We start from the raw sequence: 16,426 nt of genomic DNA on the forward strand, positions 1-16,426 counted from the left end.
ATCACTAATCATGTTTGTTTCTTCGTATAACAACATTTTGGAACAAATATGAGCCTCAAACATGGAATTTTCCGAGGTAAAAAATGGTCAAAAGTTACAAATAATGGCCCTTTAAAACATGTTTGCTATCAGTGAATACCGTAAAGTTTAAATTTTACAGATATGTTGACTTGATGCATCTAGATATCATGAGATACATTGTTTGTAAACAAGAAAGTTGCGCCCGTGCAGTTCCGACGACTGCCTCCCTTTCTTAAGGAGCTCCTATTTTTTCCTAAAACACAGGCGCACATTTACGCCACATCTGGTTGTTGACCGTTTACAAGTGTCTACATAAGACGCATGGCATTGTTTTATAATCAGTTTGTTTTTTACTCGTAAGTCGCTTCTATGGAAGGTATGATAGCTTTAGATATATCTATAAACGTATGTTTGTAATCACCATACACCGATAGACAGTACAGTAACACCCTACCACCACCCCACACCCCAAGCCCCACACATACTCTTTACTGCCAATGTGACATGGGCGTGTACATAACTGACGAAATGAATAGACTTTCCTATGATGTTATTGTGTGCTGTTTCCGGTAGATCCCCGCAGACAGCGGAGTGCTTTGAGTGCTTTGTCGGCGTTCCAGTTACTAATGGTTAAAGACGACTTTGTTTGCCTTTCTCTAAAACCTAAAACATTTTGTATGTACGTGCATCTTTTTAATTCTGCTTCGTCGGTCTTTTTAGATTTCGTCATCGTAGTCGCCAGTATTTTTTGAAATTTCGTCATCATAAATCATGGGAAAATAAAGCCTTAAAATGTATAAATTCCGCATAGGTTGGCATAGTCTTTCATGTAGCTGTGGCAAATTCATCTGACCATGCACACGATCCGGCACTCCACGTTCCTGATTTTCTGCGTCGTCATCTCTCGAGGCAGCATTACCGCCAGCCTTGAAGAGCAGAACCCGATACCCGAACCCGTCAGCGATATGCCATTGGAGATCCAAGACGAAATACTGGATATATCAGAGTCGCTCAATCTGACTTTTCCCCGCACTAAAGGTGAGATAATTATGATCTCATTTAAATGAATCAAAATGGGATTTTGTGGCTTCCTCACTACACAAGAATTGATGCCATGCCAAAAAGATGAGATATTTTGCCGATGCCGTTGCTATTCTGTTCCTTGAAACACATTTTCGTGAAACTCAACTATATTTGTCAGTTTACGTGTGACATTATGAAATTCTATGTGAATCTTATTGATTGCGAACGACTACAATTCATTTTATGGCGTAATACAAAACCTGGGCAAATTTGGATACTCGTTAACCGAAACAAGCTCATATACACGATCCAAAAGACCCATTCACGGATTGCGAACCATAGTTTGCGTAAACATATGTTTGCATGTCGGAAAATACCGACATCTAATGATGTTCGCTTCATATTTCATTTCAGTTGAAGAAGCGGTACTAGTCTACAGAAAGGTACTGGCCAAAGAGTACTTGGCATTCTGGGAAATCCAGACCAATGACAACCAGTACGTAATACTCTCCGCAAGGAGATACATCGGCAATAGCAGGCTTTTCGCTCAGGGGCCATTACCAACACCAACCCAACAGGTCAATACCGCAGCCGCTAAACTCGGAGAATCATGTACCAGGTACTACATGCTTAATCCAGAAGGATCCATTTTCTGCAAGAACGAAAAAGGACAAATCGTGGCGGCTTCGACGGATGTGACAGGAAGTGTGTGTAATGCAAACTCTGAAACAGAGGTTGGTACATTTTGATATATGTATCAGAGTTCGCGTTTACGCAAAAATCGTGCGTATTTACGCATTGAAATTGACTCTCTACGCATTTTTTTCATCGTTATGCGTTTTCTATACGCAAAGGATAACACCGAAAGCACTCCCAACGACTGAGCTTAGGCGACAACCAGACGAAATTTGTTGCAACACATTTCTGTCAATCACTCATTTTGTGTGGAAAGTTTCGAATTCTCTGGGCGTTGTCTGAAAAATCGGCATCGTAGTCCACACGTTATCACGTTAAGCACGTTATCATGTCAGCTGTGCCTATGAATTACGTTGCTAATTTTCAGGCGAGCGATAGTTTCTGAGTGATTGACAGAAATGTTGCGACAAATTATATAAATGCCAACCGTGCACGATCATCGCGTCTCACTGTTCCCAAATTTTGATCAAGCACACATGCAGCATGGCGTCGAAGCAGACAAATCTGTTTTAATTTCTTTCAACTTTGCTCTACGAGTCCGTGAAAAAAATGATTCATTGGTAGAGCTCGTCGGAATCCCGATAAATTTTGAACACTGCAGAAGTGTCTGGATGGTAACTCCAACTGGTCGTTCAGGCACCAAGTCGTTTAGGCCCAAGTCGTTTCGGCCTTTCAATTTCCGGTCCCAAGTCACTTCGGCACCGCAACCCAAGACGTTTCGGCATCTGTGTTTCGATTTTTTTTTCAAACTATTTAGTAATTGACTGATCCGTCATATTCGTAAGCGTGACCTTTGCGTTCTGACCAGTACTTTATGTGCATTTTGTGTGAATTTTGCCGTGCTGTTTCCTCACCGCTTTCAAACTTTTTCCGTGTCGGCGGCTATTGATATCGATAAACTTGTGTCACAGATTTGAAAATGATATGAAGTTTTTTCTTACGGTGTCTTCCCATGTTCTCACAAAGATTAAGCATGTACGTGAATGTTAGTTGACACTATACTTTTTGGTACTTTGATTTGTAACATTACGCTCCTCAGCACTAGTTCCCACAGGTAGCCTTCAGCGGTGTCGAAAAGTCTTGGGTTGCGGTGCCGAAACGACTCGGACTTGGGGCCTGAAATTGGAAGGCCGAAACGTCTTGGGCCGAAACGACTTGGTGCCGAAACGTCCAGAAACCGTCTGGATAAGCTGCCATAACTCTAACTTTTGGGTTGCCCGATCTGTGTTGTGACGGTTGCACGTATACCCTTCGCTGTTAGGGACTGGACACAAATTACAGGGGGGGTGGGCCGGTGTTTTTTGGGGGTGGGTCGCCATTTTTCGCGCAAGCATTTTTGAAGGGTCATAAAATTTGTGCAAGCCTATGGGGAGGGTCACCTTTTTTCATGCATCAAAGCTGAAATTGCATGTGCACGTTATGGAATACTGAAAAAAGAAAAAATACCTCCTGGCACTTTCATTTTCTGCCATTACCATTTTCGGCGCGCCCTTCGGGCGCAAATTTCAGGTATAATAAACAATGTATTGATGATCCAAGTAGCCACATTGATTTAAGTTGTCATGATTTCTACTTATTCAACACTATTGTGCATAACCGTCCCCTATAATGACTCTTTCAATAACAATTTGGGAGATTACTTATTTGACATCATTCTCCCATTGACAATACATTGAATATAGGTCGGTGTCAAACGTTCATGTCGCTGTATGTACATTCTTTAATTTTTTGAGGACATTGAAAGAATACAAACTGTTCAGAATAGTGCATAGTGTCATCAATAACAACTGGAAGCTTCAGGTCGAACAACTTTTGAATAACAATTTAGGATCAGATAACCTATGAGTTATTTGTAGTTTCCTCATAGCCTACAATGTATAGTGAATCAACATTTTGGTGAAATTCCAATATCAAATTTCTTGCACAACCATGGACTTGAAACCACTCTAGTCTAATCATGAACATTAATACTAATAATTAAGTGTACATAAATGCACAGGCTTACCAAGTTTTGTACTGGAAAAAAATTATTCATAGTTTCATCATAGACTGCCATGTATAGTGAATGGACATTTCAGTGAAATTCCAAAATCAAATTTCTTGCACACCCATTGACTTGAAACTACTCTAGTCTAATCATGAACATTAATACCAATAATCAAGTGTACATAAATGCACAGATTTTCCTATTTTTGTATTGGAAAAAAATTATTCATAGTTTCATCATAGACTGCCATGTATAGTAAATCGACATTTAAGTGATATGCCAAAATCAAATTTCTTGCACAACCATTGACTTGAAACCACTCTAGTCTAATCATGAACATTAGTACCAATAATTGAGTGTACATAAATGGACAGATTTACCTATTTTTGTATTGGAAAAAAATTATTCATAGGGTTTCACCATAGACTGCCATGTATAGTGAATCAACATTTCGGTGAAATTCCAAAATCAAATTTCTTGCACACACATGGACTTGTAACCACTCTAGTCTAATCAAGAACATAAATATCAATAATCAAGCATACATAAATACACAGATTTGCCAAGTTTTGTATTTAAAAAAAATTATTCATAGTTTCTTCATAGACTACAATGTATAATGGATCCACATTTCATGTGAAATTCCAAAAACAAAGTTATTGTACACAGATGCACGTGTTACCACCCTCTTCTAATCAAACACGATTATGTCAATTATTCAGGGTCATATATACACAAATAGTGCAAATTTTTAATTCTGAAACTTTTTTTTTACAGTTTTGTCATAGACTCCCATGTATAATGGATCAACATTTTATGCGAAATTCCAAAAACAAAGTTATTGTACACAGATGCACATTTTACCACCCTCTTCTAATCAAGCACAATCATGTCAATTATTCAGGGTCCATATATGCACAAATACTGCAAATTTTAAATTCTGAAAATTTTTTGACAGTTTTGTCATAGACTCCCATGTATAGTTTTGTCATAGACTCCCATGTATAGTGGATCAACATTTTGACAGAAATTCCAAAATCAAATATCTTGTTCACATGTGCACTTGTAAACAACCCATGCTAATCAAGTATATCTATATCAGTTATTAAACATCTGTATATGAACAGATATAGCAAGTTTTATACTGGAAAATACACGTTCGTAGTTTTCTTATAGTCGACTACATGTATAGTGAATCAACATTATCGATAAATCTAAAAATTACATTTTTTGTACAGGCATGCACTTTTTACCTGCCACTTCAAGCAAAGTACATTTACATGAATAACACACATATGATTTGATATTTTTTGGACAGCGCGTTATATCGGCCACATTTTGCCTTCCTTTCGGGAGGGCGACTTAAAAAGTATAGCAAGTCAGAAAGGGGTCTTAACACATTGTGGGTTTTTTTGGGGGGTATTGAGTAACAGGGGAGGGTCACTTATTTTCATGCACGGATAAGGGGGAGGGTCACTAATTTTTGTGCATGAACTTTTGAAGGGTCACTATTTTTTACGCAGCAGTTTTTCGAAAAACACCGGCCCACCCCCCCCCCCTGTAATTTATGTCCAGTCCCTTACGTTTCAACATTGTTCAAGTTGTTCGTTAAACTGTTTTCATTAAAGGGACATAAGCTGTAACTTGTGGCAAGTTTTTCAGTATTCTGCTTCTGTATATCAACTACCGAGTCTTACATTAATTCGTTTGTCATGCTGAAATTTCGAGTATTCTTTTTGTCAACACAGCTTGTATCTGTGTAGTGATCATTGTTTATTGTTTACAAATGAATTCTAGTCCGGACTTGAATACAATTTTCAACAATAACAATGTAGATTATACTCTCATAGGTTGTGTTGATATGCTAAATACGTAGCATTAATAGTTTAGGGATTCAATGCAGAAAGTCTATGGAAACCAAAGAATAAAAGTCCTGAAAAATAGCCAAAAGATACAGCTTATGGAACTTTATAATAATGTTACATCTTACAATCCGAATATGTAGTGTAGGTTTATTAAACGGCACATTGTATTTTGCTGTCAGTTTTTTTCATCAATCGAGTGCGGGAATGAAATTATGCACTCAAATCCAGCCATTACGCAATTTTAGCAGACTAATGCGTATGCCGTACGCGAGGAGAAAAAAGACACCGCGAACACTGTGTATTATTAGTTAGAGTATGAGTGTAAACGGTCATAGCATCATTTTTTTTATTCAAAAGTTTCTATGCGCCGAACCTTAGAGTTTGTCAAGACCTATGGTCTCTGTATGCTCGGTCCCTATAGGCCCGGAATGATCCCTGCCAAAGTAGACAGTGCACAAAATTACTGGACTTGTTCGTTTTATCATTATGATTTCGGTTTAATGCATCCAAAGGAAGACACAATGGTCTATGCTAAGACCAACTCGGTCGTAGACCAGGACCACTGTTTAAAACCGAACAATGCATAGGCCTGCGGCGAAATAAAGTAATTCTCAGTTTTGTAAGGTTTTCGCGATTTTCAAATGTTTAGTTTTTGTCTTTGATGGTGTGTAGACAATGCGTGGCCCATAGGGTTCGCCGACAATCTCATCAAAATCAGGTGTAAAGATGGCGACCTTCACTGTTACTTATTCTTTCATGATTGGCATGGTCATGTTCATCACCTGGTAGCCAACTACCTCTCTCATACTTGCTCACCATCATCCAAACGTAGAATATATCAACAGGATAGATATACGCATATTAGGGTAACTTGACGTTTGCTTAGAACACTTATTTATCTGATCATGAGGTGTGCGCGCGGCAATAATTTGGCTAAATTTGATGTAGAAAAATTTTATCAAAATTTGAACCTAATTTGGCCGAGTTGGTTCAGTTGGTTTTGAGCCGAATTCTGACGATTCAGTTGGTTTTGAGCCGAATTTGTTTTTGGGTCCCGTTGCTATGCCGCCGGGTTAGATAAGGGGAATCGTTTCATGGACTAAGGTGATAAATGCGTGGCGATAAATACTGCAGTTTAGAAAACGAAAAATTACTCGCTCGTGAACGATTTCACATTTGACGTTTTTAAAACAATCACAAACCAAACAAGGTCTTATTTTTAACCCCGAAAAGCACAATGAACCCCTTGGGCTACGCAGTTGACTAGATCTGCTGATTTTTGTTCTAATTCAAACTCTAACAAACTTTCAGGACTGCATACGTGCTTTGACCAAACTAATCGAAGAACTCATGCCCTTGGCTGAAATAGATTGGCTAACTCACATCGAACGAATTGAAGCAGGAGGGAGAGAAGCGGAAACGGCGTCTGTTTTCGACCTTGTTGATGGCAACAAAAATTCAAGTCAGTTTGAGAGCGAAGAGATTGTGGCGGAACAAGCTCTACGTCCAGGTACAACAAAGTTACATTTCATCTGTTCAATCTGTTACGTTGGAGTAATAGTGTTTCACACACAACGAAATTTGAAGAGATATCATTCGCTTCTCAATGTTTATCTTTATGTAAATATAACTGATGATGTATAGTCGCCATTGAGCCAATATCAGAACTTTCCCTGTTTTCTTGATCGAAAACTTTTGACCTCGTAAGAAAACTGCATGTAGGGTAAACGCAATTATCGCGCTTAAACTCAAATACTTCTCCTTTGAACGAAAGCTGGGAAGTGGGAAATTACAACATGAATTCCCTTCATAGACAAATTGCTGAAAGTGTTGTTCGAAGTTTAAACCGCTGAAGTATTTGGACAAACGTTTACACAAGACAATCTTAATGTCGGATTGAGTATTAAAAACTAACACGGTTTCCTTTCAGTAGGCTCGGCATACACTTGGTGTGAATTAGCCCTTGATAATCGAAATAGAGCTTTAACGTAACATCATGGATTTCGTTTGACATAGATGTGTATCAATTATCCCTGACCTCAAATACAGTCGAGCTAGGATAACGGTTTGCTCGCTTAAGTTGGCTTTTTCGTGTTCCCGTGGTTCGAAGCAACTACGCCACTACAGCAGATAATAGACTGAGTACTCAAAAATGATGATGATGATGATGATGATGATGATGATGATGATGATGATGGAGGTAATGGTGGTGACGATGACGATACCGTTGCAACCATCAACTAAAAAACAGTCTTTTACTCAACTTACATTGCTCAATTAAATAGTTCGGTGAAATAGTAATCCACTAGACTCTCTCACAGCACTTTGTTGGCTTCGCCAAACTCAGCGCGTAAAGTTATTTCGCTGTTACCGCGAGTATACTTCTTCAAGACCGTTATGAGCAAACTAACTCTGAGAAAATCTACTGCCCAGCAAGCACTGGTGTCTGCCAAACTTGCATTCAAGTTTACCGGCTAACATTTCCAATACCCTTGACTGCGTCGAATCACTGGTTAGTCGATGACTTAATTTCGTGCCCTCAGATTTGAGTATAGTGCATATTTTGCATAAAGGTGCTATGGTATCTTCATCAGCAGTATCATCATCATCATCATCATCATCATGATCATCATTACCTTGAAAACATTCCCTTAGCGTATGCACAGTTCTTCAAATACTGAGGATTACCACTTGCTTGCCATCATTTTAAATATTATGAGCAAACATTGCCAGAATTTTTTTGTCATCCAACTGCCCCTGAATTTAATTGCATGTTTTGCACACACATATGTTTCAGGCGAAGCGGTTAGAGTTGCGATTGGTGAAGAATACGAAAGCATCTTGGTGACCGCTGTTCCGCATCAGCCATCGACAGAGGGCGATCTCCCGACAGCGCAAGAAGTCCTATGTACTAAACTTTTGGTTGATCTGTGCCACGAAGACGGGAAAGTGAACAGGGAGAAGATACATACAGGTGACAATGGAATTCCGTTCATCGTGATTGCTCTCAGTGACGACAACGTTATGATAAAGGAGGCTCTTCATAGTAACGAACTCAGTTTTCGAGTTGAAATCAAGCTGAAATCGGGAAAATTGTTCGTTCGTCGGTTTGGCATTTTACTGGAGGGTTGGGCTGGCGTTTCGGATGGAAACGGCGAACAAGATGGTCCTGGTGACAGGCAGAGGTCACGAAGGTCACGTTGGACGGAAGTTCACTGGTCAGAGTATAAAGTATATGAAATAGACAAAGAGTACTTATTCCCAAGATACTGGCAAACAACCCATAACGGGTGTCAAACAGGTAGTGCTGCCGTGGCCTGGGCGATGGTTTTCGGTTACTTTGATCGACTTGCACACCATTTACGAGTCGACAGTCGCTTGAAAAATTTGTGGCGCAGTGGCAAAGATGGGACGACAGGTTCAGCGAATACCATAGCTCCAGAATTATCGAACGAACAAGCTAATCGGTACATCGTCAAAATACGTGATGCTCTGAATTCGTTTTGCCACAATGGTCAAGGTGTCACCCGTCAATATGACATGGACGGTATCAAGAATTTCTTTCGGGCTAGAGGAGGACGTAGCGTGAATCTATTGAGGTCGAGTAGATACGATTTAGCAGGGCCTATCACACAATTCATCAGTGATCACGTGCGCAACATGTTCTTAGCGACCAGAAAACTTCCTGTCATCGTCGGCCGTCGGGTTACACATCATCCGTCAGCCCAGCACTATGGAGTCGTGACGAAATACCGACAGCGGGAGAAAATGACGCGCACTTGCACTAAATTCCTTTTCTTTAACAAACATTGTTGGGGCTGGAAGACGGAATATCATAGAGGTTTTTACGTACGAATGGGCTACCCTCATGGTGAGAAGGATGGATGGAAAGATACCGATGTCTTCCTTGCAGCAAGGGCCTTGCCGTAATGCCATTTTGGTCACACTTTCTGAATCCCTAGATAAAGCTCATTTGATGCTTTTCGCTAAATAAATAAGTACCACCAAACTTGTCATTCTTATGTCCATGAAACCAATGTTCGATCAATCGCACTGTGTGTGAGCCAGTAAAATGATAGATTTATCTGACTCAAGAAAACAATAAATAAATATGATTAGCAGAATCATTATCGGTAGTTGTTTTTGTTCTTCTCTTGCAAATGCACTTCGTTATATATCGTGATATTGTCATTTCTTTTCTTTCTGTAGCGCTTTTCCTTGTCTCTTCTTTAACCCTTCCGTTTTTCTAAACTATGGAGGAAAAATATCTATGATCTAAATAAAACATGTTTGGTATGCCCAACGCACAGGCAAAGTCGATTGAAACACCTTTACATGAAACATTTAAAATAACACTTGCGCGCTTAAGTTGCGTTGTGCTCAAGTGGACTGACCGCTGACGCGATGGCATTGTAATGGTATAGGAATCGGCGCCTGCTGGATATATGGAGAGAAAAAGTACGTGTGTCCAAAAACGTTAATTTGTTCATCTATAATCTAGTCTGACATACATCCAATCCCTGAAATTACAACTTAATAAAAAGTCTTTTAGGTATATAGTACATCAGAAGATTATGTGCCTGTGTGTTCAGTAGTGTCCCAACGCTTCAATGTCAATTTACTTTCATCGATCCCACATAACAGAGGTTTAAGAAACAAACGTTGTCGTCGGAAAATCTGTCTACACTAATGTGTGTAGTATCTGTTCTAATAACCAAACAAACCTACCTCTATGCGCCATTAATATTCTCTTTGTTTTTCGTCCCTCCACAAACTGCTGCAGCTGAAAATTATCGTGGAACCGGAGCCTGAAAGACATGAGCGACTGTCTTTTGCACAATGGCATGGATTTTGATGAATGACAGATAGTAAATGAATGAATTATAACTTCCGAAACCTACTGAGTTTGGACGTAATAAGTTTTCAAGTTTTGTGAACACAAGTATATTTTGAAAATACTTGAATAGTATTACAAATCTTGAAGGGTGTAAAGGCTTGATATTAATCTAAGGGATGGTAGTGTAATCTGTCACACTCTGAGAAGCAATGGCGCTCCAAGTCGTGGTTTGGTTCCTAGGCAATTACTCTTGATTATAATGGGACTTTTAGTACAAGCTGAGGACTACCTGTATGATCAAGTAGTAAGGTTATTAAACTGTGCAATAGATGTCTAGTAACATATGAAACAAGGTGACTTAGGTTTGCACAGAGGCTTGTAGGGTCATTGACTAGTGTCAATGACCCTACAAGCCTTACACATGATCTTCAGACAATCACTCTCACCCTCAGTTAGTTACATTTTTGAGATTCCAAAGTCACTGAGATATCATCATAAATTGCTTTTGTCACAGCTGTCTATCCATCTCCACACGCCTCACATCTCTCTCTCTCTCTCTCTCTCTCTCTCTCTCTCTCTCTCTCTCTCTCTCTCTCTCTCTCTCTCTCTCTCTCTCTCTCTCTCTCATGGAATTTCTCGATTCAAAAGAATAAAGAAACACAGGAAGAATGTTTCTGGAACGTGATAGGACGAGATATATATGAAGTGTTTCTCGATTCAATTTGAAGTGGATGTTTACCACTGTCTTGTCGCAGAGCATTGGTCACACCTTTGCCAAAGACTGTAGATAATGGTTTTCTCAAAAACTGGCGACCTGTTTCGCTTCCGTGTGCTGACTATAAGATTTTCACCAAGATTCTTTTCCTGTGACTGAAATTTTCCCTTTCTGAGATCATTCATGAAGATCAGACTTACTGACTTACTTAATATTCACTGTATTCGTGACATTCTTTTTCAAATGAACAGCAAAAGCCTCTCGCTATTGTGTCTCTCGATCAAGAAAAAGCCTTTGATAGAGTTCATCACAATGATCTTTTTAACACTCTACAAGCATTTGGTTTTGGCGAAAGTTTTGTACATTGTATTCAGCTTATCTATAATAACACTGAAAGTATTTTAAAGGTGAATCACGATCTTACAGCATCTTTTGCTTTCGGTCGTTGTATCCGTCAAGGATGTGCCCTATGCGGGCAATTATGCACTTTGTGCATTGAACCTCTCTTACATAAACTACGGACAAATTGTGGTCTACAGGGATTTACAGTGCCTGGTCCTGAGTCGAGGAAAAAGATCCTCTCTGAATACGCCGATGACATTAATATTTTTGTCACTCACAATCGTGACTTTGAAGGTCTTTCACATTGACGAAAGGTGAATGAAGGGGCTTCAAACGCAAAAATTAACTTTCAGAAATCAAAGGGATTATGGGCTGGAATTTGGCGTGAAAGACATGATTCTCCTTTCAGCCTTGCTTGGAATAATGAGGGCTTGAAATTTCTAGGTTTTCACTTGGGTAATAATGTGAACTACACTGCTAAACACTGGGAAGGTCTATTAGAATCGGTTGAACGGACTCTTAAAAAGTGGAAACCATTTGCAAAGGCTATCTCCTATCGGGGCAGAGCTCTTATAATTAATCAACTGGCAGCATCAAAACTATGGCATAAGATGTTATGTTGAATACCTCCAGATGGCCTAGTCAATAATATTCAAATACTCTTTGTTAATTTCTTTTGGCAAGGAAAGCATTGGCTCCCTCACGAAATATTGTACTTACCGGTTGATGAGGGAGGTCAAGCTCTCATCCATGTTCAATCCAAAATCAATAGTTTCCGAATGATGTACATACGTAAACTATTGTATGACAATTCAGATTACTCCCTTCTGCCAGTACGCAAATTACTTCCTAAGCAAGATTGCTGATCTCAATTATGGAATTAATATTTTTGTCCTTAATTTACCGCCGACAGTAAATATTGATGTCAACATTCCTTCTTTCTATCAACAGTTGATAAAAACCTGGAATTCACTTGATGCACAGCGTTCTAATAATCATACCAATGTTACAGACATTCAGTCTGAACCCTTGTTCTATAACCCACTATAACCCATTCTGCACCATGTTCAACAATACCCTCTCTATATTTGAAACATTTTGTAGAAGGTAGTATTGTAACCATAGGTGACCTTCTCGATCTACGTGAAAAACGGAAGAAAAGTCTGCATGAAATACAGAGAAATGTGCCTATCTATTCAATTAGAATTTGGAGACAGCAATTCAACTGATCTGGGACGCTATACCACATAAATTGAAAACTCAACTGGAACAATATTTCGCAGGGAACGGTAACGATCCAGGTGAAAGAACACCCATTCATTTTAATATTTCAATATCAGAGACTCTATCTCATTCAGTAAGTTCTGCAGAAAAGACATTTACAGTTTATTTATCAAAAAGCTTTACTGCAAGAAATATCTAAATAGACTGCCAACGCCATGGCACGACCTCCTGTCAATTCAAATGACATTAAGCAGACTTTAACACAGTGTATTCAGAACCCCTCAGCAGACGCGACAGTGATGTCCAGTGGAGAGCTATTCATAGCTGTTTGGAAACTGGTCGTAACCTTTGTTTGAGTAACCAGAGAGACAGTGGCGAGTGTAAACACTGTGGAGAAATGGAGATACTATTTCATCTTATACTTGACCGTCCAGCAATACAACCGTTACATGAGTACTTGAATCAATGGCTACAGAAAATACTGAACACTGATATAATACCTTTGACCTGGTACGTCATCGGAATGCCGAAAGGACAAACAGCTCATCGCCACCTACATCAGCTTTGTAACTATCTTATGGTCACAGCAAACGTTTCAACTATATACTGCCGATTGGACGAAGTGTCACAACCACTTAATATGTTTAAACGACGCGTTCGCAGCAGAATCATCGTAGATTTCAACTACTATAAAATGAATGGAAACATTGACATTTTTAAGAACATTTGGTATAACGATAATGTTGTCTGTGAAGTGAACACTGACAATGAACTGTCTCTTAAGATATGAACACTGCTCTAGAATACTGCTCCTCATTTTAAGAATGGACAATAGTACTGCACACCTAAAATCCTCAGCGCATATTGACAATTTCACTTGTATATACATTTATATCTACCTTAAAAACTACGATGTAACTTGATTTGAGAAAATTTGACTTCATATTTTTATTGTAAATATTAAAGATTTTGTGAAAAACTCAAAACTAACTCTCTCTCTCTCTCTCTCTCTCTCTCTCTCTCTCTCTCTCTCTCTCTCTCTCTCTCTCTCTCTCTCTCATGGCATTTCTCAATTCAAATGAATACAATTACCAATTATTACAATAGAATATCTTGAAACATTTATTCAGTAAGATACATCAAATACCAACGTCTGTTGCTCCTAAATTTATATTAATCTTCTCTCATACAGATAGAGGAATTTTTTACATTTTTTGAGGAAAAAGAAACAAACTTGGAGAAAATTCTCTACATATATGTATGTACCTTTTGAATGTGTTCTTCTATGTCTGAACAATGTGATTATAAAAACGAACAAATAAAAAAATGCAATAAAATTTACACAGTGAACGCGTACAATACTACTTAAGAGATTTAATTACACATTTCTATAAAATGCTTTTTTGTTTTCTGTTAGCCCTATTTTCATTTGTGGAAAATAGGGGTTATTAACGTCTACTGGTGAAAGTCTTACAAAAAGTATCTACCGAATCAAGATGTAAACAATTAAAAATGTAATAAACATCTGTCAAATATGGTCAACATTAATTTCTCACCTGCGAAGCCTGATCATGATTCAAACACAATCTTTGAATAAACTCTGATACTATAAACTTGTACATAATTACCGTATCCTTAGTTTTTACTAGTTTTTCTTTCTGCTCATTTTTTTGGTCAAAAATGATAATACATACTGAAAGAAAGTATGCCCTAGCTTCAGAAAGTGGGTTTCCTTGGGAAATGGGACATAAACACTCAAAAGATAACTGATACAAAATGTGATTGTATTGTCCTTCATCTCAAATGCCTTAATGCTGCTTATGTCAAACATCACAGACTGAATATCTTCACTTGGCAAAAGCTTTTGGTGGTATACTGCCCTTCGCCTGGAATGAAATAATATCTAAGTTATACTATTGAAGGTAGAATGCGCCACGGGAACAGATATTCGGACTCTCCAACTGTTACGGAACCCCAAAAATTCTTTTCTGATATACCACTTGTAGGGGTTCATAATAAAGTCTTAAATCGACTTTTGACATTGCAACTCCGATCATATTCCTGCAGTCAACGTATGTCATGCTGCGTATGTCCGCAATGATCTAGAGCGAAAGACAAAAACAAGCGGGTGAGTAAAGGATCTGAGGACCAGAATTGTTGATTCTGTTTCTGATCCAAGAGTTCATTGGCGTGGAAAATCGGGATTCTGTTTTCTGTTGGCTTTTGTGGAAAGCGGTGCATTAGGCCTCTGTCTTAGGTTTGTCATCGTCGTGCAGAGGGGTCAAGGAAACCTGTTAGAAACTTTTCAAATCTAAGAGGTAGGACAGTTGCACACAGCTTCCACTTCATCCTGAAATTTAAATTTTGTTCAACATATCGTTGAATAGTACGTTTCATATGAAATATCTTTGGTTTAAAATCGCAGGGTGGCTGCCCCTGATCCATCTTTTCTCAGTGTTAGTCTGTTTCTTGTATTTACCTATACCTTGGACAAAACGGTGCAACACCGTGTCTTGCAATGAATTCTGACATTGAGCTTCGTTCAAAGAAAGCTTTTCGACAGGTAAATTATCATTGGTTGTGGGATTTACACACCTGTAACACAAATTCAAAACCATGGTATAAGGGGCTGATCAGTTTCTTCAGCCTGGGGATGCTGGTGGATTCATGGGGAGTTCACCCTGTTTTCTACTTTTATGATATGGGGGTCACCATGTTTTTGAAATGCCCAATAGGGGGAGGGGGTCAGTGTGTTTTTGAATTTCGACACGGGCTCATACTTGCCTAAAAATGCATTGTACCCGCCACATAATTTCATCAACCAGTTGCATTTTTCAGCGCGCCCTTCGGATTTCAGCATGCCCTTCAGCCGCATGACTTTCATATATATGACATATATATCAGAGATATCTGGATGTTTAATATTTTCGGCGCGCCCTTCGGGCGCAGTACTTTAATATATCAGAGATATGTGTCAAAAATATCTTGATGTCTGTAAATTGAAAGTCTGTTTTGCAAAGTGTACTAATCATTATGAAATCTGCAGTTCATATGAAAAGCATGACAAGTTCCTGATACTTTTCTGTTTTCTCTATGAGAATTCAGTGGTAGAAAGCAACATGCACTAATATTTCACAATTACATTTTTCTCAAAACAGTTCTAGACTTCTGGTTATGCATAAAAAGTGTGGAAAACATTCACAGCTCGTTCAAAATACTGTATCCAAACTTTAGAATTGACACTTTTAAGTTCCTATCTCACAAGATATGACAACAATTTCATTAAAACACAGAGTGACTGTTTACAATATACCAAAAAATCATATATATATATATATATATATATATATATATATATATATATATATATATATATATATATATATATATATATATATATATACTGAATTATTGAATTTATATTCCATCTTTTGTTTGACTTTGTCGCACGCAGGGGGTCACCCTGTTTTTGAAAGTTGGAATAGGGGGGTCACCCTGTTTTCAAAAGATGGAATAGCTTAGGGTCAGCCACTTTTTGACGTCGGCAAAAAATAATCCACCCCCCCCCCCAGGCTGAAGAACAGACCAGTCTCTAACAATGAAGTATACAGAAGTGGATCAACAGTTTATAATAAAACCGTGGTTTGACCATGAACAGTTTCGCCTGCGTCATCACTGGCACTGCACGGCTTAGTCATGCAATTTTATGTGTTGTT

General features: G+C 38.6%; 1 protein-coding gene across 1 annotated transcript; it reads left to right on the forward strand.

Moving 5' to 3' along the window:
* Positions 1 to 731: 731 nt before the first annotated feature.
* Positions 732 to 9,716, forward strand: LOC139150307 (uncharacterized). The gene is made up of 4 exons (XM_070722599.1): positions 732 to 1,059; positions 1,459 to 1,778; positions 6,904 to 7,102; positions 8,390 to 9,716. Exons 1-4 carry the CDS (start codon positions 876 to 878, stop codon positions 9,520 to 9,522), a joined length of 1,836 nt encoding a protein of 611 aa, XP_070578700.1. The 5' UTR covers positions 732 to 875; the 3' UTR covers positions 9,523 to 9,716.
* Positions 9,717 to 16,426: the final 6,710 nt, after the last annotated feature.

Source organism: Ptychodera flava, chromosome 14 (genome assembly GCF_041260155.1).
Source record: "Ptychodera flava strain L36383 chromosome 14, AS_Pfla_20210202, whole genome shotgun sequence".
Classification (NCBI taxonomy): Eukaryota; Metazoa; Hemichordata; class Enteropneusta; family Ptychoderidae; genus Ptychodera; species Ptychodera flava.

Coding starts and splice junctions, on each gene's coding strand:
- LOC139150307 (XM_070722599.1), top strand. CDS start 876: ATGCACACGATCCGGCACTCCACGTTCCTGATTTTCTGCGTCGTCATC. Junction 1,060..1,458: donor GACTTTTCCCCGCACTAAAG/GTGAGATAATTA, acceptor ATTTCATTTCAG/TTGAAGAAGCGGTACTAGTC. Junction 7,103..8,389: donor GGAACAAGCTCTACGTCCAG/GTACAACAAAGT, acceptor CATATGTTTCAG/GCGAAGCGGTTAGAGTTGCG.